Source organism: Hemibagrus wyckioides, linkage group LG20, assembly GCF_019097595.1.
Source record: "Hemibagrus wyckioides isolate EC202008001 linkage group LG20, SWU_Hwy_1.0, whole genome shotgun sequence".
NCBI lineage: Eukaryota > Metazoa > Chordata > Actinopteri > Siluriformes > Bagridae > Hemibagrus > Hemibagrus wyckioides.
In genome coordinates this window covers 7,094,079-7,121,678 of record NC_080729.1, presented here as the reverse complement: position 1 = coordinate 7,121,678, position 27,600 = coordinate 7,094,079, and the positions used below count along the sequence as shown (strand labels likewise).

General features: G+C 37.8%; 1 protein-coding gene across 7 annotated transcripts; it reads right to left on the bottom strand.

Annotated features, from left to right (window-relative positions):
- Window positions 1-179: 179 nt before the first annotated feature.
- On the bottom strand, window positions 180-22,250 carry tgfb1a (transforming growth factor, beta 1a). Of its 7 annotated transcripts, none has more exons than XM_058418752.1 (10): window positions 21,916-22,250; window positions 21,747-21,804; window positions 21,532-21,573; window positions 20,184-21,334; window positions 6,424-6,699; window positions 5,996-6,073; window positions 4,666-4,810; window positions 4,345-4,495; window positions 1,255-1,365; window positions 180-1,171 (listed from the first exon to the last, which is right to left on the bottom strand). In XM_058418752.1, exons 4-10 carry the CDS (start codon window positions 20,512-20,514, stop codon window positions 1,124-1,126), a joined length of 1,140 nt encoding a protein of 379 aa, XP_058274735.1. In that variant the 5' UTR covers window positions 20,515-21,334; window positions 21,532-21,573; window positions 21,747-21,804; window positions 21,916-22,250; the 3' UTR covers window positions 180-1,123. The 7 variants fall into 7 exon arrangements, with proteins under 7 accessions (XP_058274735.1, XP_058274738.1, XP_058274734.1 ...); XM_058418755.1 differs by having other exon boundaries at window positions 21,532-21,570; XM_058418751.1 differs by having other exon boundaries at window positions 21,747-22,250.
- Window positions 22,251-27,600: the final 5,350 nt, after the last annotated feature.

The window sequence follows — 27,600 nt, the reverse complement described above, 5'->3', positions numbered from 1 at the left end:
AATGTATGCGTCTTGGCCCAAATTTGTGGAAAATCTGCAGGAATTTTCCTCAAAATACCTCAGATATTGATTTTGTATTAATTTCTACGATCACAAAATCGTGACTGGACTAAGTGAGGCTGGAAATTTTGCCTCACATTGTAGGCTGTTCATTAAAAAGCATTATGAAGCCTTCTGTAAGACATACAAAAAAAAAAAACCCTTGAAATAGAGACATCCTGAAAGTCTTACGCTTCACCTGGAAAAGACGACTAGTCAAATACGTTTTACTAGTCAACTAGTAAAAATTAGTAGTCGTGCAAACCCCTACCCTCTTTGTGTCGCTTCATGCATACAGGTATCTAGATGTCTTAAATGATACTCTGACTAGATGTGTAGAATAAGAAAGTTTCGCTCTTTGAGTTTGACTAAGTACATGTTAGAAATATACAGAATTAAAATCACAGGATCGGCAGCACAATGAAACCTTCAGTCAAGGAGTCAAGGTAAAGCCCCCTTTATTAGCAGGGGGGGTTTCACATATAGCTGTCCAGAATAACGACAGAAGGATCTGTCTTTATTTTTAAAAGTAGTTTCCGAAGAACCCGAGGTCAACTGTCCTTGTGGTCCACGTTGCTGTCCTCTAGGGATTCAGTGTCCACGAATTAGTGCAAACATCTCGGTATTTGCTGGTAAGCACATTCATTTATATACTTTCTCCAGAACACTGGACGGACTGTCCTCGGGTGGACGCTGCTAGTCCCTTTTTTTTTTTTTTCCAACAGCACCATATGGAAATAAATCAGCAGTGTATTTCTGCCATGTAGTTTTATGAGACATGATAAAATTTAGGCAGTTTGTCCTATGCGACAATAAATTAATAGTAATACAACAGTGAAATGAATTCTAAAATGAAATGAAGTATACATTTTGGTTGTTGGTGGTGGCGTTGTTGTTGTACATCTACTAGGTTGTCGTTGACGACTAGAATTCAGAAGTCTTCTTTACTCATTTTCATTACTTGGTCTGCTTCTCTTCTTTAGGTCCTTTCTCTCACTCAGAGACCTTCAGTCCCCATCACTGTGTGTGTGTGTGTATGTGTGTGTAGGAGAGAAAACTCGAGTTGAAGGAACTTCAAAAACCTTTAACTGCACTTGCAGCTTTTCACTACCATGTTGGACAGCTGCTCCACCTGAACAGAAAAGAGACATCGATTCAATAATCATCTTCTATAATCATCATATTAGTCTAAACAAGATTTGAGATATTTCTTACCTTGTATTGTCTGCCCACATAATACATGATAGGAAGAGGTTCCAGGACTTGAGGTACACAGCACGGTTGAGCCGAAGCACCGGGGTTATGATGCTTGTAAAGAGCTAAAATCTGTAGAGAAAAACGGAGAGGGGTTTAGTTTAGAGAGAGTATTTGAGCAGTATGTATGAGCGTGACACAACGAGAGATCAGCAGAAGGTAAAACATGAGGAAGGAAGCAGAAAATAAGGAACTAGAGAGTGCTCATTTGAATTAAAATTTCAAGACGGTTTATTATATTATAATTGGAACCTACTGATGCATGCATTTTGTCGTTGTCATTTGACATGTCGAAGTGTGGTGCTTTCCGTCAGCGTGACAAAGATAGTTTATGTTTTGCTTTGGTTTCCCTCCGTGTGACTTTTTGTTTACATTGACAATGATGCAAGTGCATATGCGATTCTAGTCCTGATTCGCCCCCTGGTTTGTCACTGCTGTACTTCCTGATTGTACTCCACCTCTTCTCAGATGTCAGTATCATAAAGGTTAATATAAAGATTTATTTTTGGTATCCACATCAGATTATGTGCTGTTGACAAATTCGTAAAGTGGATTTTTTTTTCCGTGTAAGTAAACTACAAGTGCTCATTACACAAAAAGGAATGAATACACAAGGCTGGGGCTGAGCTCTTTCTACCCCAGAGTGTAGATTCACACAGCTTGATTCACACACATATGCCTTTAACAGACAAATTAAAATTGACAGGCTAAACACATTATACAAAAGGACAAATGACAGAATTGTAGGTTTAGTGTTTTTTGTTTAAATGAATGGGTTACATTTTTTCTTTTTCTTACATTTTTTTCTTTGCTCCACATTTTGCTAAATCCCTTTTGCTCTAATAGCCTCTATTGATGATAATAAAAGCATGTCATACTGTATGTAGTTATGTATGAGACAAATCCATTTGAATTTGGATTAGATTTTAGCCGCAAGATTCAAGATTTTATTTGTCACGTACACGGTTATATATAGTAAACAGCTTGCAGTAAAATGAAGCCCAAGGAGGCCTACTCCTCCTTAGACCGAGCATATAAATAAACTAAATTTAAGAAACAAAGGTAAAAATGGAATGAATAGAAAGGTGAATAAGCTTGAGCTTCCGTGTTTTAGTTTTAAAACTTCTATCAAGCCTCCTATCTAATCTGCCAACCACTCAGCCCTCACTGTGTATGAACAGCTATATGATGGATATGTAAAGAACAGAGAAGCAAGAAACTTACAAAAAAATAAAACATCCCAACACTGAATTTCCACTTCAGTCTGTAGACACGCAACATGTATTGACACAATCCAGGTTTAAAGACTGAACCTTATTAAAGCAATCCATCAGTCTTCTCATCACGCCTCACATCAGTCATATGCATGCGCTTGCAAAAGTTTTGGAATGAATCCCAGGATGTACAGATTTACAGGACAGCATTACTCATTTATTGAAACATGCCTTGAATGCCTCATTGGTGTGGTTTTCAACAAATGCAACGCTCTAATGCTCGAGTCTCTTCGCATCTCAGTCCAGGATTAAGAACTGTCAGTTCGCATACCAGCTTTTGCTAGAGATGGGGTTAGGACGCCATTCCAGATCCTGTTTAACACTTTGGTAATTTTCTTTCAAAACATAGCAATTAATAAGAAATGTTCCGGCAGGTTTGGAAAATAGTTGAGTAATTGTACTTCTTTAGAATACTTGAGTATTACCTCGAATTTACTTTGTTTATTCTCTAACTTAAATACATATCCAAAAAAAAGTAAATTTCACACCTGACATTTAAGTTCAGATCTTCGAAGTACTAATTACAGATCACGAAGCTCTCTTTTACTCGCATCCAGCCAATGACTGTATGCTTTACATCAGTCTGTATATATTTAAGCATCTAATCAACTTCATCAGTGTGGAAAATAACTAAAATCTCTAACTTCTCATGCTACACAGTGGTGTTAATGCTATAGACTGCAGTGCGGATCTTAAGGATTAGGCGTTCCCCGGCCCTACCTCAATATAATGTTTCAATATAGTGTAGAAAGCAACAATTAGTATAAATTTAGGTGTCTTCTTTGTCTCTGTAGCATGTTTTTGAGGTAAATTTCGCCTCAAAAAACACTAAACGGCTACATTATTTAGCTAAGTTGGCCGGTTTTCATTGCAAATGCTGGATTAGACTAGCATCAATTCCAGAAGTTAGCATAAAACTGGCTGGGAAGCAAATAAAATTAGTTATTTACATGATACTTTACTTCTGATTAATTCGTTATCACAGTGTATATCAGTGAATTTATCATTTATATGATCAGCAAACTTTTTCTCTGGCAAATTGACATCTTGAAAAGAATCAGCAACAAGAGTTAGCTTTGGCATGAGAACACGACTGAATTAATTTTCATATGGAAAACTTTTAAAAAGGTTAATTCGGTTTCAGTTTTAAGACTTGAGTACATAAAGTAGCAACCTGTTTTCTTTTTTTTTTTCTACTCTTACTTAGATTTTTAACAGAACATCTATATTTGTACTTCATTTTGAGTTTATTCAAATGTATTAGATGTTATTAGAATAGTTTTAAAGCAGCACATGATTATACACAAACAGTATTTTCAACTTTTCCACAACAAACACATTGCCTCAACATAATGTTCAACAGGAAACAAGTTCAGGAAATGACCAAGGCAGGAAGAAGGAAAGTGCTGGAATGTTGTTCTGGGAAATGCTTGCTCATCAGTGAACACCGGCTAAAAAGTATGTAGTTATTATCCTTTTGAAGAATATGTTTGTACGTATCTACAATTTAACTTTTAACTATCATATCAGCAAATTTACAATCAAAATGTCAAATATATATATATATATTAAACTAATCGAATGAATGAATAATGATTTCTAAGTAACACTTTGAGATGGGTACATATTTAATATCCTGTTTCTGGATGATATGTGATCCCTAAAATGAGTAACTGCATTGACATGTTTTTACCTGTGATAGAAAATTAAAAATAAAAAAATAAAAAAAAATCCTAAATCCTAAAATATAGACGCTGGACAGCAAATTTCTTCCTACCTGTGAGTATTTGTTCTCAGCGTTCCAGATGTAGGCACACGAGCCCATGCAGTAGTTGGCAAAGTATCCTTTAGGCTTGTGGATCCACTTCCAGCCGAGATCCTTCCGGAAATCGATGTAGAGTTTCCGCATGCAGCACGTCTCGGTTTTTCTAGCAGAAAAACCAAATGTAAAAAAAAATGTAGAATCTTGCGAGACAACTCATAAGTAAAGTCACAGAATTTGCACAAGAGAGAGAGATAAATGAGAGAAAAGATACAGAGTGGTAATGATAAAAGGTTTTTACAGACGTGAGAGAAAGTATGAGAGAAAGTGACTCACTCATCACATGCTGGTTCTGGTGTGGGTGACCGCTTTTTGCGTGAAGAGGGGCTATGACCGTCAGAAGGAACAGACATGGCCAGAATGTACGGCTTGGGCATTAAGCCGCCAAGAGTTTCTATGTCTCCTCTAAAACTTGTCAAACCTGGGGATACACATACAGACATGTAATGTGTATAAATGCCACCATACTCACATGACAGCCAACAATTTTTTCTTTTAAGAAATATTGTGTGCGAGGATTACAATTATTCTACCACAGAATGGCTGCATTCTTAAAGATGTTTATTCATGTTCTTTGCTTTAAACCTGGTACTGTCGCAGAAATGAATGCCACAAATCAATATGTAAAAATTACTGCCCTAATATCTCTGCCTTGGTCAACTGTAAGTACGAATTTTGTGAAATGAAGCAACAACAACTAAGCCATGAAACAGTAGACTACATATCCACTGTTGCATTGCTCACTAGAGAGTTCTAAACAGCCCAAGATCTGTGTTTTATGCCCAATACCAATACGTTTGGCCATATAGTTTATTTATTCCCCCAGATTTTCGTCATTTAACAATTTTGACCCAAGGTCCAGTGACAGGATCCTGCACTCTCACTGCTGTGGCCTGGGTTTGATTCCTGGGCAGGAAACTAACCCAGCCAATGAGGGATTAGCTCTCATTGCCGGTCCCAATCCCGGGATAAAATAGGAGGGTTGTGTCAGGAAGGGCATCAGGCATGTGTGGACCAGATGATCTGCTGTGGTGACCCCAAACACAAAGCAACCAAAAGATGACAAAGAAGAACAAAAACAACAACCAATTTTCACCCACTAGGTAGGTCTACACTATTAGTAGTACAAAGGCTGGTGAAAAAAAAAAAAAAAAAAAAAGGTCTGGTTTTGGACTACATTCAAATCAGCACGTGGCTGTTGAGCAGAGATGTTTTGTCTATTGACCTGGATGTGTCTTGGACTGACTAGCATTTGTACCTGGACCTGTCTTGGGCTTTGATCTAAACCATGTTCAAGTTCATGCTGCTAATTCATTTCACGTACACAAAGGTGAATAAGAAGAAATTTCTTCTTCCAAAGGAAATCCGAGCCTAATGATTGGTGCAATGCACAAACAATTTTAGTAACACTTTCTTTTGGGGCTTGTTGAAGGACCAATATACACTGCTTCGTATTTTTTTCTTAAAATTCTCTAAATTCCCTAAATTCTTAGATTTGCATTTAATTTTTTTGTTTTAGGTTTGTGGCAACGTGTCATATACATATAATGGGGCTGTCTTAAACCATGTGGTGTAAACATTTGGCTTGCAAAATAAATGATCAAACCTGAGATGGAAAATTTGAAGTCCTCCACAGGCATCCTACATCCACAGTACAGCCTCAGCTCAAATCCTTGTTCGTTTTCTGTCAAAGAGTAGATTATTATAGTTATTATGGTCCAGTGGAAATCATTTGAAATGAACCTTTTACTAAAGCCATTGTGTAATAAAAGTTTGCAGAATGTCCCCAGTACACAAGTACCATCACCTGATACCCGGAATAGCATAATGTTAACTCAGAGAGTAAATAAATATATCACTGTGGCAGAGGATCAGCTAATTGGACTCGGTATGTTGTTGGCTGTCTGCATCTTTACTCTGGAGGTGCTGAATTAAGCTAATTCTCACCCAAATTGCTAACACTGCTTCCTTTAGTAACCCATACATACAATTCATGCGTGCTTAATAAGATGCTAGAGCGGCTAAATCACTTACCAGAAGACTGGAGCCACTCTTTGACCGTTTCTGTTATGTCGATGGAAATCCATTTGTTTAGCAAATCGTTAGAGATGTCATAGAAATCCAGGTATTCAGCAGAACTGCCCAGACCCTTGTAGATCTCCAGTCTCTGAGACATGCCGCTTTGGATTGTGGGATCTTTCACACGCAGCCTGAGCTTGGCTTGTGTCAGGAGTTTGTAGTCCTTGATGCTCTGCTTCATTTTACTCACATTAAAGAACAGCTGCTTTTTATCTGTATAATTACTGGCCCCTGCAATAAAGAGAAATTTCTCTTAGTTAGTATCATGCAGAATTATACTCTAATAAATATTAATTATTCAGTAATGGTAGTGTGATATTTTAAGTCATATACAATTATATGTCAAGTATATGACATGATTATATCATTGTTATGGCACATACTCACAAATCTATCAATATCAAGATTCGAGATAAGATTCTTAACACATTTCGTGACCCTACGGCATAAACCACTGTAGTAATTTATGACAAAATGTGACATCTAGCATTAAGTATACAATGTATGTCACAGCTATGTCAGTCTTATGTCACATGAAGGAAGAAAGTATCTATATTGCATGTCAAAAGTTCAACTTTTCACGTTACTTGGCCATGTTTTATAAATGGCAATGATTATTTATAATGCATGACATATGACAACAGGTGTATGACATATGACATGATTGTCTATCTGACATTTAGTATATGTTATTTTTATTACACACCTTACACAGGGAAAGACTCTATCACTAGTGAGTTTTGAGATATTAGTATTGTAACACTGTTCTGTGTTATTATCTCTCATGACAAGTTACGACAGTATACGGCATTACATATATGACATGACAGTCTTATGATAGGGTCAAGAGTCTATCAGTACTGATTATCAAGATCTTATTCTTAGCATGTTCTTTGGCCCTGTGTTATGATCTATCACACTTGTCATCTGGCATTACTAATATGACACGTTACATCAATCTTATTACACACACATTACACATTAATATCGAGCATCAAGATATTAGTCAATACACATTTTGTGTTCTGTGTTATAATCTCCCATGCCATGTTACGACAGCATATGACATCTGGCATTACATATATGTCATTATGACAGTCTTATGACGCAGAGTGCATGATATATCAATATTGAGTGTCAAAATCCTATTCTTCACCCTGCATTATAAACTGTCATATCAATTTATTACAACACTTTTTAAAGACATCTGGTCTTTATGTACAGCATTTGACACGATTGTCGGTCTTATCGCATGGGGTCAAGAACCTACCAATATCACGTGTCGAGATCACACGTTACCGTGTCTGTGTTACAAGCTACCATACAATTTATGACAGAATCTGACATTATGTACAGTATATGGCATGGTTATGCCAGGGTCAAGTAAGATATTAAGAATAACCTGAGTCTTAAGATCGTTTTCTTGAGTTTGATCACCCCTGACGTTAATGTTACAGCGCATCAGCCAAAAGCTTCTAAGTCAGCAAGTATGGACTTACATTTACTGCTGTAAATAATTAGGAATGTGTGTCTGACTCACTTCCCAGCAACCACAACGAGCTACTAGAAAAGGGTGGGGTGGAGGGAGTGGACATCCTGCTGCACACATCGCTCAATGAAAAGCACCTGTAGCAAGGACTCTGATAGTAGGCTACGGCGCACTTGGTAGTTCACACTAGCCACCTGCTGAGTGGAGTGTGCAATTTACCATATTACTGTTATGTCGAACATTGCAGCCGTTGCAATTAATTGTGCAGATATTGCCACTGAGGACTTGTAATTTACCCAAGCAGGGCAATGTTAGGTCTGGAGTATCATGTGCTGTATATGTATCAGCTGATTATTTTTTTTTTAATAATAACAAAGGGCTGAAAGAAAGAAAGAAAGAAAGAAAGAAAGAAAGAAAGAAAGAAAGAAAGAAAGAAAGAAAGAAAGAAAGAAAGAAAGAAAGAAAGAAATATCAGAATATGGTGCAAACATATATAACATGCTGTATGTTAAAGCAAAAGCTAAAAACAAAGCCAAAGTAACAAGAACTCTTTAGGGTTAGCAATCAACAAATGCACATATCTGTTCCAGCCTGTCTGTCTCTGAAATTTCCCACTCAAACACTTAATCACACACCCCCACACACACACACACACAGACACACAAACTTGGCAATACAGTCCATACACTTCTATTCCAATAAATTCGTGCATATGTCGATACACTGCAATAGTCATACTGTTTGCTATAAGTCACATCATCTTTGACATCATTTGAGATCAGTTGTGCAATTAGGATGTCGAAATTCTGGAGCTTCTTTCATAAACATGCACATGATTTTCACACGCTTCATTTTTGCACCCACGCAGTTTTTTTTTCTGCAACGATATTAAAAGAAATCACATTTTCTGCATTGTTGTATTTACAGAATTGGGGAATATGTAATACATTATGAAATTATTTAGTTTTATTAGCATTTTTTTTATTTCTAAAATGTATTTATTTTTTTTGTTTTTTGAATCAAAAATCATTTTATTAAAAGCATTAAAACATTGTTTTTATTTATTTTTTCTAATTTTTTTTATTTTTTATTATTTATATCATTTCAATTAAATTAATTTCAGTAAAAATCTTTACAGATATTTTTTCCATCTATTGCCCTTTCCGATTTTTAAAATGAAAATTAAATAAAATGAAAATATAAATGATTGTGCTTAGTATTGCGTACATTATTTCTATTTAATTTCCAATCATTTAATGAAAATAAATGATCGTGCTAAATATTTTGCTCTTAATTAAGGAAATAAAATGAGGATTGGTGAATGGTGAGTGGTTATACGTAATATTAAACATTTTGATTAAAGTTTAAATGGATAAACAAACAAAAATAAAATAAAAAACAAAAAGCAGCAGAAGGTTTAATTAGCAGAAAATCTATGTTGAATTGTTACTTGGGAAACCCAGATATTAACTAGCAGCTCTCGAATATCAGGTGCCAGGGTGAGGAAGTTTTGGTTGTTTAGTTTGTTTGTACCTTATTAAATATCAATGTTTGTTCTTTACATAAGTATTAGTGACTGTTGAACAAACCCACTCGCTGAGCCTTTAGAAATCATTTTCAAATGACTTTTCAACTCTACAGAGTAGAAATACAAATTTTTCATGTTGAATTTTTACAAGAAATATGGATTAGGACCATATTCATTCATCCATCCATCCATCCATTCACCCATCCATCCCTCCACCCATCCATTCACCCATCCACCCACCCATCCACCCATCCATCCATCCATCCACCCACCCATTCACCCACCCATTCACCCACCCATCCACCCATCCATCCACCCATCCATCCACCCATCCATCCATCCATCCATCCATCCATCCATCCATCTTCAGTAACTGCTTTATCCAGATCAGGGTCAGGATGGATTCACACATTCACAGCACAGTCACTCACACCTATAGAGCACTTTTGAGTCTGCAGCTCGCCTACTAGCTTGTTTGGGGGTTCGGGACAGACAGCTCGATATTTTGAGCTCTTAGGATCCCTGGAGCTCTGAGGTGGCAGTGCTACTGTACCTAATGTACAGTAGCACTGCCACCTCAGATGTACAGTACCTGATGTACAGTAGCACTAATCACTAATACACTTCCCTTTGTTCACTTAGTCAACAAGTGAAACAAAATTTCATCAATTTGCAAACACACACAAATCCAAATGCAGGAGCTACGAGCTGTTACATGACCTTGTGCTTGACATGAAACATGAAACACACATCAAAAAGCATACTTGCTGCAGCACTACATTCAGCTGTGTTAATCAACTTAAGTGACCTGTATTCAAGCACACCTGTTGCCACTCCCTGTGAAACGACCGTCCTGAAAATAGCTGCAGTGGACCTTCGGTGTGTCCTGTGTTAGAGTTCATTAGTAATGAATCAGTAGCAGACAGAATGGACCGCTGTATACTGTATGTGTTAAATATGTATTAATAGTGCAAAGTACAAATGCAGCTACAATGAAGCCATCCACTAACCACTGGATTTTCTTTTTTTTTTTTGAAGTTTCGTTCAGCACTGAGCTCTGTGGGTAAATTAACACATTACTTCTGGTTTTCAGTTTCACTCTGTCATCACCTTCCTGGTTGACTAAACACTACCGACAATGACATTGACATTTTCTTTGAATCTCTGAAGTGCATATTAAAAAATCAGTATAATTGTCTTTACAATTCTATTTTTGATGCTAATAACCCACTAAAATGCTCTAATAATGTGCTATAAAATAATTATCACTACATATGACTACATATGACACATTCATGGTGGGAATTTCCCTTGAATATCTTCTGTGTCCTTAGTAGCTTCGTGTGTGTGTGTGTGTGTGTGTGTGTGTGTAATTACTGCACACACTCAGCACATGCTGATTTATTTCATTAACCGGCCAGCCCCATACACCACTGTCATCCTTCATAATACGCCAATTACACAACAGTCATCCACCATGCATAAAGACTGCCTCAACACGCACAATTCGGGCTATTGAAATCCACTGTAATTGGTTAAATTATTTTGCGCCTACACTTTACAGTGACTCACTGATGGCGCGAGACGTACTGCTGCCAGCTGACAAAATCCCTCCTGAATCCACAAACATTATAAGGCCTATATATGTTGAATCCCGTCTGAAATTAATATCCGTACTCGCGTTTCCAAACTGTCCTCAGGCTCCTGTCACATTTTTGCTCTCTTTTATTTCACTCCCACTAAATACCTGGTTCAGGTGTGTTCAGCATCGGGAGAAAGCAAAAAAATGTGGACCATGTGGTATGAGGTGCCCTAAGGACTGGGTTGGGAAAGACTGATCCATACTACTTGGCATTTTTTTTTTAGGTTTAGAAAGAGCTGTATGTATTTGCAGGAATGGAAAATTCAGAGAAGACAGAGATCCTTTTGTTGGTGGGAAGGTGGAGGGAGTTTGTGTATGTCTATGTGTGTGTGTGTGTGTAGGCACACGTTCAGGTAAGCTCAGGACAGCTGTCCTAACAGGCACAATGGCAGACCTATCATTACCGACGGGCGCAGCCACGTTCCAGCAAGCTTAAATACCAGCCTCCAAAGCACACTGCTCCTATCCATCCATTCATCCATCCATCTGCCTTGCTCTCTTTCCTGTGAACTCAGTTGCTCCTTGGTGGCTCTTACACCCTTGCTGTGCTCAGCGAAATCTCTCAGAGGTAATGACACGATATGAAAAAAAAAGAAAAGAGGAGAAGTGAAGGACGTCTGAATGGCCTCGCTCCAAATAGTTTGTTAAGGGTTGAGTGTGCTCTGTTCCAGCTGTCATGATGTCAATACTGTCAAACTTTCCTTCAGTTCATATATAAAACTTGAATATCAATGAATAGAGGCAAATGTACACTTACTTCCGAAGCTATTTCCATAGCCCTTTTTTCATGCCATTTCAGGAAAGGTATTCCCGGGCATACGTGGCATTCTCCCCTTCAACATACCAAAATCTGGCTTCTATTTTTATTCAGAAAGGCATTTAATACTAAGACCATTGGCATGTGTGCAGGCTAAAGCAAGTGTACTATAACCGCTTAAAGGAACAGTTCATAGAAAATCTAATTTATACAATTGGAACCACAAATAAACGAAACATCTCTGCTTGCCTTTAAGCACATTCTTAAGCTACGTGACAATATTTTTGTACAATTTTTCTTTTTGTTTGTTTTTCCAGATTTAAGTTAACAGAATTATTAGTATCATCCATATCACGTTACACTTTGAACTAATGTTTTCCAAGATGGCGGCCCCATAACATTACAACATTCGGCTTCCTGTTTATTCAGTTTAATTCAATTTTATTTGTATGAACACTGTCGCAAGGCAGCTATACTGAAATAAATAAAAAATCATGTATAAATTCATTTAAAAATTGGCAAGGAAAAAGTCCCTGAGAAACTTAAAAACGGAAACCTATCCTTATAGACACCAGATAGTGTGATTATAAATCATTTCCCTTCTAGAAACATGTACTGTATGGTACAATTAGTAATTAGATATTTTGTTGAAGTTATGAACTGTTCAACTTGAGTGCAAAACTAAAGCAGTCATAAATCTATCAGAGCAATTGTAGTCCAAATTGTAGTCCTTCATGGTTTCTAAATGATACCATCAAGCAGCAGGTACTAAAATGATAAATTATAGTAAATCATCCTATCTTCAAAACCAACTTGTGCAGCATGAGGCAAAAACAAATTTATGGATATCAATTTCAGGTTGATTTTCTTCCCCCATGGCTGCAGCGCAAAACCAAAGGCACGGACACCAAACTTCTTATTTTATCTTGGCCAATCGGCCAGGGGTGACTTAGATATAAATGAGCTAGCGTGGCTAAGCAAGATTTTTTTTAAAAAATGGTAATGGCAGATTATTTGGTATTTTTGGTGCAAATAATCTCCATTAATGATAAGAAAAATACACACTGAAAAAAAAAAAAAAGCTCTTTGAATTTGTTTATCGGTTCCATGTGACCGAATTGAGTAACATTAATACAATTAGTTTTATACATCTAACATGATTTGAGCTGAGAATCAAACCCACAACGCTGGTGTTATACAAGATTCACATCACCACTGTGCTATTCTACCATACATGTGTAAATACCTAAATTTAATAATATGATAATACTGTATTTCCTTCCCCCAACATCCTCATTAGACTTCAGTGTAATTGGTTTATATTAATACTAGATGAATTGATCCCACTCGCTCTACATCATTCAGTCTAGCAATTAAGAAATTGATTGTATTAAGTGAATGATATATTAAGTAGTGAGACTGGGACTGATTTCTTTCCAGCACATACTATTAGTATGAGTCTGGTTGGTTGAGTCAAACACCCTGTATTTCCTTTTAAGTTGATATTTTTCTTTCCATTTTCATTCACACTGTGCAAATGGACAAAAAAGAAATCTGTCAAATCTTAAAAGCAGCACCAGAAGTGGTTTAGACGGTGGTTTTCAAGCTGATATTAGTCAAGGATTGCTGAGAAGACGAGTCATCTTTTGATGGTTTGTTGATTACTAGTGAAATAGAGTTCTAGTGTAATGATAGTGAAAAATGTGGATGATTTATTCTAACACCCATTCCCTGTACCCCTGCCTTCCACACACTACCACCATCACCACCACAAAATGCCTTTGAAGAAGACATTGTCCAATTACTGTATGAATGACATGAAAGTACACAAGATGGATATGAAAGTGTAGTGGTTTTTGGTTTGAATTAATGAGTTACACCTTTCCTGTTTACTATATTTGGTATTAGAGGATGCCTGTTGGGAATTGGGGCCTTGAAACATCTAAAATAATGCTCGAACATGAAAGGATATCATTCTAGGATCACATCTACGATCACAACTAGCAATCAGGCCAACACTAGCATGGATCGTCAAGCCCAAGCTACCTTGGATCAAACGTACAAAATAAGCCACTGTGCAACACTGTGCAAATGTACAAGAATAAAAATATCAACCAACAGCATCAGATGTGGTTTTAACAGTGGTTTTTTATCTGATGTTAGTCAAGTTAATAGAATTTCTAAGTAAATGAACTCTTCTGAGTCATCTGTTGATGGTGTGTTGATTACAAGATCTTGTTATAAATACATTGTGGATGGAGAAGCCAGAGAAGAATATATACGTTACACATGTCTTCAACACAAGGAATTCAAAAATAAACTGCCTTACGTCTAAGCGTGAACCTCCTTAAGGACAGCGGTCAATAAATCAGATCTCCTGGAGGGTGTTTTTTGCATTTAATGAGCAAAACAGTGAAAACGCATTTGGGAGAGAAAATGGCTATTAAGGGAGCAAGTTTATTCCTCTTGTGAATACTAGGGAAGTGCTGGAACGCTTCTGGCTAAAACAATTCGGCTAAACTTAGCTTTGGCAGGCAGAGATTCTCATGTATGTGCATCAATAAATTCCTGTGCAGGGTAGTTAGAGAGAGAGAGAGAGAGAGAGAGAGAGAGAGAGAGAGAGAGAGAGAGAGCACACACTTATTTGGTAATAGCTGTGTGTGAAGGTTCATTTGAACTGAAATCTCTGAAGAAGTTTGAGGCTTTCACATCAAGCATAATATTAAAAGTAATTCCTGACACACACACACACACACACACTTGTCCACAGATTGGCCCGTACTAAGCACACCTACACTCATATAAACCTACAGAGAAAAAACTGCTAGAGTGGCTAGATGATAGTTCTGTCCGCAAGATCGCTTGTCAGCAGGAAATTCATTGCTCCCCCTGGGACTGTTTAATTCTGACTCACACAGCACGCACCACCAGCCTTCCTTCCTGGCAAACAGCTCTGCCACAAACAGAGGGAGAGAGAGAGAAGGAGAGAGAGACAGAGAGAGAGAGAGAGAGAGAGAGAGAGCCCAAGGTGGCCAGTGATCAAATTACAGGAAGCCCCCTCTCTCAGAGGACCAAAGAAGAAAAAAAAAAGATAAGACGAAAAAAAAGGGCAAAGGGAATGTCCACCCCATCTTCTCAAAACAATTATTTTAAAGTTTTCCTCTGTGATGACGGTTCGGGCCAGAACTAAACCCCCTGTCTCCCATGCCTTTGTTCGCCGTTGTACATCTGTGATCAAGGGCTTCGTGTTAATGTCACCTTTCGTTTGAAGTGGTTAAAGTGGAATCGAGGAGCGGTGATAAAAAGAAGGCGGGTGGCAAGCTTCAAAAACCGACTATTTACCCATCAACAGATGGACCTAAATTGCTAACAGCAGGTTCATGAGTTAGAAGAGCAGCTTGCAGTGCCATAAAAAAGAAAAAAAAATTCAAATGAGGACCGGTGCAGCTATTAAACGAGCAGATGCCCAAAGTAGGTGAATGTTTAGATGTTTTTTAGATGTTTTTAGCCAGTTCTAAGAGCCTGTTGAGCCTGTTTGAACATAACCTGATTAGCAATCTGACACATGGGAGCAACAACACAAACAATACACACCAATGTCATGGATACTCTTAGAGTCATGCAAAAAAAAGAAGAGAAAACTAAATATGCTAAATATGGCCGGTGCAAGAAGAAGAAAAAGAAGAAGAAGAAGAAGAAGTAGAAGAAGAAGAAGAAGAAGATGTAGAAGAAGAAGAATTAGATTAAGAGATGAAATAGATTAAAAAGAAGAAATAGATTAAGAAGTTAAAGAAGAAGAAGAAGAAGAAGAAGATGAAGATGAAGAAGTAGAAGAAGAAGAATTAGATTAAGAGATGAAATAGATTAAAAAGAAGAAATAGATTAAGAAGTTAAAGAAGAAGAAGAAGAAGAAGAAGAAGATGAAGAAGTAGAAGAAGAAGAATTAGATTAAGAGATGAAATAGATTAAAAAGAAGAAATAGATTAAGAAGTTAAAGAAGAAGAAGAAGAAGAAGTAGAAGAAGAAGAATTAGATTAAGAGATGAAATAGATTAAAAAGAAGAAATAGATTAAGAAGTTAAAGAAGAAGAAGAAGTAGAAGAAGAAGAATTAGATTAAGAGATGAAATAGATTAAAAAGAAGAAATAGATTAAGAAGTTAAAGAAGAAGAAGAAGAAGAAGAAGAAGATGAAGAAGAAGAAGAAATGGATTAAGAAAAAATCAAAGAGGAACAAGGTGTTTTTTGTGTGCATTACAGTATATCATGGTATAATTTATTGCTATTATTATTATTATTATTAGTAGTAGTAGTAGTAGTAGTAGTAGTAGTAGTATTATTGCTAATATTAGTAGTAGTAGTAGTAGTATGTTATTGTAACAAGCAAGCAACAGCAGAACTGACTTTATCATGAGGTCAAAACGAGAAGATTCTGTTTCTCTGTGTGTTTACACGCACACCAATAATCTGATCTTTATCTGATTTGGGCACTTACTGCATTACTGAAGTGGTCATGTAACCAGTGTACTTTGATATCCTAAATCAGATTAAAGCTGCTGTCCAAATGACAAGTATCCTGTGTAAACCCCTAAAATGGCATTGCAGACCAATAATCTGGTTAAATATGACATGTACAGTACAGACGTAACCTGATATATTTGGTGTTCGTATATCATTGACGTAAAATAAACAGAGCAGGACAGACAAGAACTACGCTGCAAACACTAAACACCAGCAAATAGTGACTGAGCAACATTTTTTAACACAAAGCCAGAGATTAGTATTTGCCGGTCACGTGTGTTTGAAGTTATTGTCAGATAACTGGTGGGATGATGATCTGACGGGATTTTCACAGACAGGATGAAGTAAAAAACAAACAAACAAAAAAAGCATCCAGTGAGTGGGCTTGATGAATAAGGTCAGAATACATTGGCCAGATTTACTGGAAGGTTCCAGCTGACAGAAAGGCTATTTCCTGGTAACTGAAATATGCACTTTTTACAATCGTGGTGAGCAGAAAATCATCTCAGAACTTGCCAAATCTTGATGAAGATGCACTACAAACAGCAGAAGACCATATCAGGTTCTGTTCCCGTCAGCCAAGAGCAGGAATCTGAGTCTACAGTGTTGTCAGACTCGCCCAAAGGGGATAATTAAAAACTGGGGAAAAAGACCAGGCGACATTTTCTCGATCTTTAGCTCTCTTTAAACGGGTTGAGTGATATATATATATATATATATATATATATATATATATATATATATATATATATATATATATATATATATATATATATATATATATATATATATATATATATTGCATTTGTAATGTAGACTAAACTAGACATCAATGAATATTTAATCTACCATCATGGATCCAATGTGAATCCAACACACCGGATTTTCAAGAAAGCATTATTAAAAAAATATTTCTTGACCATTTACGATCATATAACTTACATATTATTCACACACCAGGTGATTCATTTTCCAAATGATCCCTACTGCTGTTTAATTTAATTGCTGCTGTGCCTCGATGACTAATACATTTTAACAACCATGTGCCTTCTATGCTTTAAGAAAATAACAGCAAATATTTTTGACTGAGAAAAATGGTATGTAATACTGGATGTGAAATAAAGTTCTGCAAAAGCTTGATGTCCCTCAAAGTTCCCTCTTAGGTCCCTTATTATTCCCCCTTTTTTTATGAAGTCACTTCTCTGAATATTGTGTGATGTTTGTGACTCAGTGTTAATGTGGGTTTTGGGAAACAGCAAATTTTGTCAAGAACTTTGCCTATAATTATGACAGATAATAATTAATAATATTTGAAGAAGTGGAAAAGAAATTATATTCAAGTAAACGTATAGACAATGTGTTAAAATGACATTAATTCACAACACTTGAGTCAAGTATAAATACCCGCAAAATAACACTTAGCTATAGAAACAAAGTACAATTATTCAAGTAATTTTCACACCCGATTACTGCTTTGGTTAAGAGGGAAAAATTGTATTAGCACAAGAATTAGCATTCAGTAGAGGTGTGCACTGAAAACGTTCTTTAAACCTTGTTCCCGCCCACTGCCAAAAGAATTCTGGCCCTTCCTGCATCTGTTCTTGACCAACCTTTTCCTCTCCCATATTAAATATGCCCAATCCCATCCAGCCACTAATTTTTGATTGTACCCTCCCTGCGGTGTTTTCTAATCAACTTAGTTGGCTTCATTCTCAAAATATGCAGTGAAAAGTAGCATCACTGACCATGATACAGCAGTTACTGCTGAATGAGTGAATGAACATGGTGAACGTAAAACGTAGCACCTGTTTAGAAAATTTTGGTTGCAGTTAAACGCTTGTTTCTGTCTGAGCACAATTTCGATTATTAGCTTTTACATTAAATGGATTATTGGCTTTTACATTAAATAGGAAAATGGAAGACACAGGAAATGTAGATTATTCCTAGCTAAAACAAATTGTGCCATATGGTGTCCCACAAGGTTCTATCTTAGGACCATTTTAAATATTTATTTACATCCAGCTCTAAATGGTAAAAATATGTAAAAAAAAATTGAAGCCTTATAAAAAGATATTAAATAGCTCCAATATAATGAAATGTATTCTCTTAAATTCTAATAAAAACAGAAACCCAGCTTAGATTAGTCTGCTAATTTCACACTACTGCTTTATGAGATGGAAGACTACACTCAAAAACCCAAGGAGCTGGTCAATAATTTGATTATTTGCACAGTAAGTAATCTACTACTAAATGCTCACTGTCTATTACCATTTCAGGAGCCAAATTAGCAAAAGAAAAACCCCATATGCTAATTAATGCATGCATTAATAAACTGTACAGTGAAATATTATAACATACTGCTTCCTGGAAGCACTGCTGTAGCTTTCCATAGGCTTCAGCTAGTTCAGAGCGTCAGGCTATTTCAAGTTATCAAAGTTATTATTTCTGCTTATAATGTTTAAAGCTCTGAATAGTTTTCCTCTGGAAATATCACACTTATAGCCTAAAACAGTTTAGCCCATTTGCTAAAAGGATCATTCACTGCTCTGTCAATAGACGTCGGTGCCCTTCGATGTCGATTTTGGTGCTGAAATGGCCATTTCATGGCAATCAAGGACTTCCTCTTTCACTTGAAAAGTGTACATCAGTTCCTAATAAGACGTATGAACGACTCAAGTGTGGGTTTGTACACACTGAGCCAGAACAGAAGTTGCGTCAAGTAAATAACTACAAATCCTCAGATTATTGTTCTGAGGAATTGCAATTCATGAGGTTGTTTAAACTGGGTGTTTTTAACTTTTACTTGAGTATGCTTTAAGTACTATAGTACTATTTCCTTGCTATTCTTCCTTCAAGTGTGCTGGCTTCTTGAGTTTAGTTTGTTTGTTCATTGTTTTGACTCCACTGACTATTATTAGACTGTTTACTCTGCCTACAGGTAAATTGTATAGAAAAAGTGAATGGCAACAGTAGAACTGCTAATAATCTTATGGGGGAAGACGTGGACGATACCTCAGGCAGCTACTCTTACTTTTACTTAACCCTTTTTACCATTACATTGGTGCTCCGTTCTGCCAGGGGAATGGAAATCAACTTATCGGACGTTTTCAATCAGTATGAACAAACGTTTTATTTTACTTCCGAAAGTCTGATATAAAATGACTCTTTTAGCAGGAGACATTTGCTTTTTAGATATCTGTTTGGATATCCTTACACGGAATTTTTAGTGGTTGAAGATAACGTCTTCAAATTTTATGAACAAGCACGTCTCAGAAAGCAGAGCTGGATTTGATATAATCATTTACTTTCTAGATTAAAACATTTGAGCGGAAACAACTAACTGTTTTTGTTTTTCGGAACTTTCCTATGAATATTTGCTCCTAGTAGGCTAGGTTAAAAAAAATAAATACTTATGAAAAATTACAAATTTAAAGCGCTGAGTGTCTGCTTTCATATGAGCCATTCAGAACCACCATGGACTGTGACATGACAAAGAAATTCAATGCTGAATATGGACACAACAAAACAGGCACAAATTCTATTTTTTGGCCTCTGGGAAACAGTGAAGTGGCTTTTCCGAATTGCGTGATTGTGTTCTGAGATGTCATACCAGTACTGCCCTTTCTATATTTCTTCCTTCAATGGCCATTTCTAGTGCACTCCATTGGACAACTTCCACATATTGTGCTCATTAAGGACTACTTGTATGGGTATATACATGGACGCTTCCTACCGCTCGACATAAGCACTAATAAAGGGATTTAGCAGGTCAGGTACTTACAGTGAGCCATGTCGAATTTGTGCATCTCTTTGCCAAAGTACTCCTCTTCTTCCTGTTGCTGCGAGGCAGGAACCAGCTCGCTCTGCTGATCTGTGGTGGTCTCCACGGTGCTGTTGTAGAGTGAGATGATACTGACTGGGATGTTATCTTCTTTGTCATCCTCTTCAGGCTCGGGCTCCTTGGCCATGCGCAGCTTACTGAGGATCTGTCCACGAATGGCCTCGATTCGCTTTCTCTTCACCACCTCAAGGTCCAAAGTCTTGCAGGTGGACATGGCAGCAGCTACAGATGCCAAGCAAACAACAGCTAGTGCCAAGCAAAGTTGCCTCATGGTGATGGTGATCTAATTCAGAAATGTACACGACTCGGCTAAAAAGTGACAGGTAAGGCCGACGTCAAGCGTGACAGCGATGAAACAGTCACTTGCTGATTGGTGAGGAGATACTGGGATGTTTCCTGATGTTACTGATGAAGATGAAACAGTTCATGGAAAGCACCTGTAATATTGGTCTCAATGAATGCTGGGGTGTATTAGTGGAGGGAAATCCCAGGACACACAGTGTCTGTTTGTCTCCTGAACCCAGACAGTACACATGCAAAGGTGGAGAGTTTGTGTGTGACTATCCCTCACTTCGCCCTTGCCAAATGAGCCGATCTGTCTCACTCTTGTTTCTTGCTGTCTCTCCCACACACACTTACTCAGAGGGTGGACGCAAAGCAGCGCTCCCCAGGGTCTGAGCACATGTGATGTCAGGGCCACACTGGAACACAAATAAACACCGAATACATAAGCATTTGCTCCAAACACAAGCTTTCAGTTGCAGGTTTCAGTGTTGCTTCTCTGCTGGCAAACACACACAGGAGTACTTGTTCAAGACCACAGGTCTGGCTGAAATCCCCGTCTTTCTCTCCCTGTCCTGAAGACTTCTTGCTCTTAGGAGAACGACTGCTACATGGACACAATGACAAGCACTGTGTGCAAGTTACTGCTTCTTAAATGCTTCTTAGTTGGTTCTGATATATACTTTTTCACGGGTCGTCGTTAGGAAACCTCTCAACCATCCGTTGTTTTCTTTTGGTCCTACAGTGAAACTCTTGATCTGATGACCCCTTGTTTCCTAGATAGATTCCCCCAGTGGCTCTGATACAGCCTGAAGACAAATCAGATAGCAAGAGCAAAGGGAGAAGAGAAGACAAACAGAAATGCTGAGTTGCCACAGCTAGTAATCCTAACACTTTAACACTTTAAGCATGTGAAACTTGATAGTAAGATCATCGTGCAAGGCTCAACAGAAAAGAGGTCTACATCAGAATCTTAAGTGCATGGTTCAGAAGGTGTGATTAGTACCTTGATTATAAATTCAAGTCCCGCTGATGAAGTTGTCGCCTGCTGTAACAAAACAAAACAAAAATCCCCAAGTGTTCCTGCATGCTTCTTTCCAGCAACACGTTGTTTCACACACGTTCAGACACACACACACACACACACACACACACATGCACACACACACACTCCTGAGCAGTAAGGAAAATGAAAGGTAAATAAATCCTTCTGGAAAATACCTTGTAATTTTTCAGCTCAGTGATGTAACAGTCAAACAAATCGTCTTTGGAGAAAAGTCTACAGAATTAGAAACGAAAGTGAAAAACAGCCCAAAACAATGAGTGTTGGATGAAAACGGAGCGTCAGTAGCAACAGCAGTAGTTGAAGTTATGAGGCAAGCGTTCTCACTGCCGGCAGTGTGTAAGTCCTGGGATCGGGTTGCACTCCCACTCCCTCTCCCTCTTTTCCTCCTTTTCTTCTTCTCCTTCACTGCCCGTCCACTTTTATGCTTTAAGCCCTGATGAGGACACTCTTCACACCTCCTCTTCTGCTCTCTCTCTCTCTCGCTCTTTCTCTCACGTGCTCTCTCAACCTCCTTCAGGCTCAGGGCTCACTCTTGTTTTACACTCTTTCTGCCAGACCAAATCTGTTGGTGACAATATGAGTTGTAAAAGACTCTCTTAACTAACAACTATCCCTCTTGTTCTCATATCTTCTCTTCCTTTTTTTTTTCTTTCTTGTTCCTGTTACTTCACTAATACAGCAGAGAGCTCTCCGCCCAGGAAATGAGCATAACGGACTCTAAAACATCTGCTTTGCACACTGCCCACAGCAAAGTGATGATACGGTAGATTGAACTAGGCAAAAGTCGCTATCTCTGTCTTACACACACACATTAGACGGACAGAACAGACAGGTAAACAAGCTCTGTGCAACACTGATGTCGGCCAAGCTAACCACACTTTAAACTGCCAAAGTGACACGTCCCATGCAGTTCCTCCACAGATAGCCTGTTCAGACTATGACTTTACCTGTGTTTTACTGTGAAGACAAAGTGCAGCCTGGGAAAACACTCCACACGGTCAGATAACATGTAATTTTGAGACATGATTGGACTGAAATATGCTTCTCTTTTGTTTTCAACTAGAAGAGAAAATCACTTTTAGAGATTCAAAGCTGACCTTCCTTTACATTTATAACCTAATCTGTGTACAGAAAAACAACCAATCTTTGAAAAATGATCCGTTTACAATAAGAAATGAATCACCAGTTTCATTGTTGACTAATCACTGTTCATGCTCACACTGGTAGGAAAATCATCATATTAATGTGTTACTAAACATTTGGCCATAATCTGACTATTGCCCATTTGGCTATAACACACAACTAGGTGCATTAGTTAAACTTGTCCTTACCTGATGCATTTTTAATAATACTAATAACAGGAAAGCTTCCAATTTTTGGCTGATTTCCAAAACTCTGTAGCCACATCCGACGGGTTTTCCCAGAGCGCCTCCATTATGCAAAGCGTCAACAGTCGACTCACTGTGACAGTATAGTTTCACTTTCCTCTGAATATACACTGAGTAATGACTCACTATGTATTCTAACAATACATTAGATTCTAAAAATAAAGTGATGAACAGTGCAGAAAGAAGCATGTTTACCCTGGATGCATGTTTTATTACTTTTTTGAACATGGAAATTAAGGCGCCAGCTAAGACACAGAAACTAGAGATTGCTATCAGCTATTACTATCACTAATATTCAGTGCAGGGTGCATTCAAACACACACACACATTCAACAAATGCTAATCAGACTACAATGCATATCTTTGGACTTGAAAAGGAAACACACCCTGATGCACAAAGAACCTTCAAACTCCATGCATAGAGATGGGACTCGAACCATCAACACTGGAGGTCCGAGCAAAAAAGCCACATTTAAACACTCATACTGTTACATTAATTGCTAATTGTGGCATGAAGCCTAATTAAAACGCCTTCAGTCTAATTAAATTCTCTACAAAAACTGTATGAGGTAATGGCATTAATGTGTATTTTAAAACAAACTTTGTGATTTTGCTCACTGCTTTAAAAGTATAAGCACAATTCTTTCATTAAAGCTCAGTAATGTGTTGATGTATATACAGATAATTGAAGTACATTTCTAACAAGCAGAGATATGCAAAAAAAATAAAAAATTATTCCCAGTGCTGTAACGTACACCCTAATGTGACAATAAAATAGGCCTCTTCTCATCCTCTTATTCTTCTCCAGTTTAAGCACTATATTGGTTACACTTGATGTTGGATAAATTGATGGCTACATGGCGCCCTCTAGTGGACTCATTAGGATCACATACTACAAAACCTTTATTTATTTATTTATTTATAACTAGATAATATAAAATAATTTTATTGATATTAATATTATATAAAATAATTAATTATTACATCTTTTCCTTTTTTTTTCTTTTCTTTTTTTTTTTTTTTTTACAGTATTTCATGTAAACTACTTACCCCATGTCCACTTTATTAGGAACATCTATATGCCTGTTTTTTCATGCAATTTTCCAAAAGGGTCATGTGGAAGTAGAGCAATGCACAAAATCGTCAGGTTAAAACCTTCAATTGATGTTCAAATCAAACATCAGTATACAGACAATTGTGATTCCAGTGAATTCGATTGTGATGTAGTTGTTGTTTGCAAATATGCAAATACAAATAGTACATACTATATTTGAACTATATCTGAAACTGCATTCTGTAAATAGTATGTTTGAAGCACTTTAAATGAACAAAAAGGGAACATATTATATTCTATTATAAGCGGAATATTACAGAAGTTTTATAAACACCAAGTGTTTAAGGCTCTGGGTCACTGACCGGAAGATCAGGGTTCAAGCCCCAGCCCCGCCAAGCTGCCACTATTGGGCCCTTGAGCAAGGCCCCTAACCCTCCCTGCTCCAGGGGCGCTGCATCATGACTGACCCATGGGATATGTGAAGAAAAGAATTTCACTGTGCAGTAATGCATATGTGACAAACCAACTTGATGACAATTGGTCATGTCAGAGCCCTCTACTGATTGCAGGGTGAATTACAATTGCATATCAAAACGTCGAAAAAGCCATTCTAAATCGTGTTTTCTTCAGCTAAGCTCATCAACTCTGTTTAAATTATTTATGCTTTGTGAAAGGCCTGAGCTGAGCTACAGAGACCATTTCCCTGCTTGTAATGAATAAAATAGTGAGATCCTCTGCATGTTAATATTGCTCTTTAAAAATACATGAATATAACAGATAACAATATGTTGGCTTTCTCAAACACGTTGCTTTCATGAAGCTGTTCTGCAACACCATGACTATTACCATGTAGGTCTATTTTGTGAGTCTGTAGTCATTTCCATAGCATAGGTTACGTGCATCAAATGGTGTAAAAATTAAATCAACTGTCATTCTTGTGTACTGTATAAGAACTGAGGGCAAGAAGCCTTTATTATCGCCACACATACATTACAGCACAGCGGAATTCTTTTCTTTGAGTATCCCAGATGAGGAAGTTGGTAACAGAGCGCAGGGCAGCTATGATACAGCACTCCTGGAGCAGGGAGGGTTAAGGATCTTGCACATTTGCCCAGCAGTCGAGCTTGGTGGTTGAACTTGGAGCTTGAACCCCAATCCTCTAATCAACAAACCAAAGCCTTAACCACTTGAACCACCACTGCCATAATATGTACACTAGAAATATAAATGATTATGAATTTATTATTTAGTTTGAACAATGTGTTCTAAAGAGATACAAGTATAGATATGAGGAGGAGGAGGTGGAGGAGGTGGAGGAAGGAGAAACACTTTTTTTGGCAATCAGGCAAGAAAAATAGCCGGTTGGGGGGTGGATGGGGGTTAATTTTACAGAGGTGCAAGCAAACAGTTCAAATATTAAGCATGTGGAACTAACAAACACAACAACAGAAGTTGTAAGCTGCCTTTACAATGTCCATTCATTCATCCTTACTACCTGCCTGCTCAGGGTCACATTGGTTTAAACCAGTCTACTAGTCTGTTCATATTATGGGAAAGAGAAGCAGCTTATAACAAGGCATGTCTCGTCCTCACTAACAGAAGTCCAGAGATTCCTCTTCTGAGTTCTAACACATTTGCAGCACTTCTTGTTGTTGGAGTGTGAAAGAACTGTTCACACATATACACAACTTACCACATATACACAACTTACCACTACCCGTTTCGTTTGCGTAAGTAATAAGTTTTATTCCTGTGTTTTTCTAGCAGTGTATCTTGACCATTCCCATGCCTTTGGACTTCAGTGTGTTGTGCCGTCTCATTGGTTTTGAACCTTTTGCCTTGGCTTATTAGACGTGTATTTTCGGATTGTGTGAGCAAGATTTAAAATAAACATTCCTGTGTACATTTCTAGCTGAGACCAGCAAAAAACTATTCATATACCATGCTAACAGTGCTGACTTTTGCACATCTGGATTATTCTGGTGTCTGGAACACAACACAGTTTCCAGGAACACAAGTCGTAGCCCCAAGAAAAAAATAGCCCCCACAAAAACCCTTTTAGTATGTTACATGCTCACTTTGGGTTTAGATTTGAATAAAGAGATGAGTAAGGGCATTTGTAGCACTAAATATATATACAGATATAATTAGTGGTAATATACACAGACCAGGTATAACATTATGACCACTTGCCTAATATTGTGTTGGTCTCCCTTTTGCTGCCAAAACAGCCCTGATTTATCATGCACTGTGTATTCTGACACCTTTCTATCAGAACCAGCATTAACTTCTTCAGCAATTTCAGCAACAGTAGCTCGTCTGTTAGATCAGATCACACGGGCCAGCCTTCGCTCCCCACGTGCATCAATGAGCCTTGGCCGCCCGTGACCCTATCTCTGGTTCACCACTGTTCCTTCCTTGGACCACTTTGGATAGATACTGACCACTGCAGACTGGGAACACCCCACAAGAGCTGCAGTTTTGGAGATGCTCTGATCCAGTGGTCTAGCCATCACAATTTGTCCCTTGTCAAGCTCGCTGAAATCCTTATGCTTGCCCATTGTTCCTGCTTCTAACACATCAACTTTGAGGACAAAATGTTCACTTGCTGCCTAATATATCCCACCCACTAACAGGTGCCATGATGAGGTGTTATTCACTTCACCTGTCACGGCTCATGTCATACCTGATCATTGTCAATGTCATGACTGATCGATATTACACCGATTACACTGATTACAAGATTACACTGATATTACACCATTATTGTAGTCACTGAAAACAAAAGCACAGGGTTGCACCAGTAGGGTTGGAGGTTCGATTCCTGTGCTCAGAGATTGCATGTTCTTCCAGGGTTTTTCTCCGTGCACTCTGGTTTCCTCCCCCAGTCTAAAGATATGAACTGTAGGCTGACTGGCATCTCTAAATTGCTTGTGGTAAATGAACATTGTATGAGTGTCTGCGATTGTACCCTGTGATTGGGTTGCGCCATGTCCCCCAAGTGCCCTGGGATAGGCTTAGTTCCCCATGACCCTGGGATAGGGATAAGTTCCCCATGACCCTGTGTAGGATAAGTGGTACAGTAAATGGATGGAAGGGCAATAAACATCCAGGATATTACATATACATAAAAACGCAAGACAATAGAATGATGTTGAATGGATTATATGGCAGAGCAGAAAAGAGACAAAGAAAACAGCTGTGTATTCATGTAGTGTATTCATGGGCTCATATGACTAGAAACCAGTGTAGCTGTTTATCTATACAGTGTACAGGATACTCTGCCTGCACTATGAATCAGTAGGATGAAGAAAAATGTAACAGCAAGACCTGCCCTCATGACTTTTGAGAAGCGTAAACATAAACACTAATGTATGTTCCCTAATTATTAATGTACTTCATGGTGATACTGACTCATCCAGCTATCTTAAGCATGCCCCATGTTTTCTGTGAAACGGATCTTTTCAGGACTGTGAGGTCAGTGCGGTATGGGCTTCTATCCAATCCAACATTTGCGTCTGTTGGTGCATCCATCTATTTCACACCAACAGAACCATGTGAAAGTGT

Bases quoted from the DNA above. Each gene is read 5' to 3' on its own strand.
- tgfb1a (XM_058418751.1), bottom strand. From the start codon at position 20,514: ATGAGGCAACTTTGCTTGGCACTAGCTGTTGTTTGCTTGGCATCTGTA. The intron at 4,496-4,665 runs GTGAGTCACTTT...TTTTTCTGCTAG, and splicing joins CCAGAACCAGCATGTGATGA to AAAAACCGAGACGTGCTGCA. The intron at 1,172-1,254 runs GTAAGAAATATC...TTTTCTGTTCAG, and splicing joins ATGTGGGCAGACAATACAAG to GTGGAGCAGCTGTCCAACAT.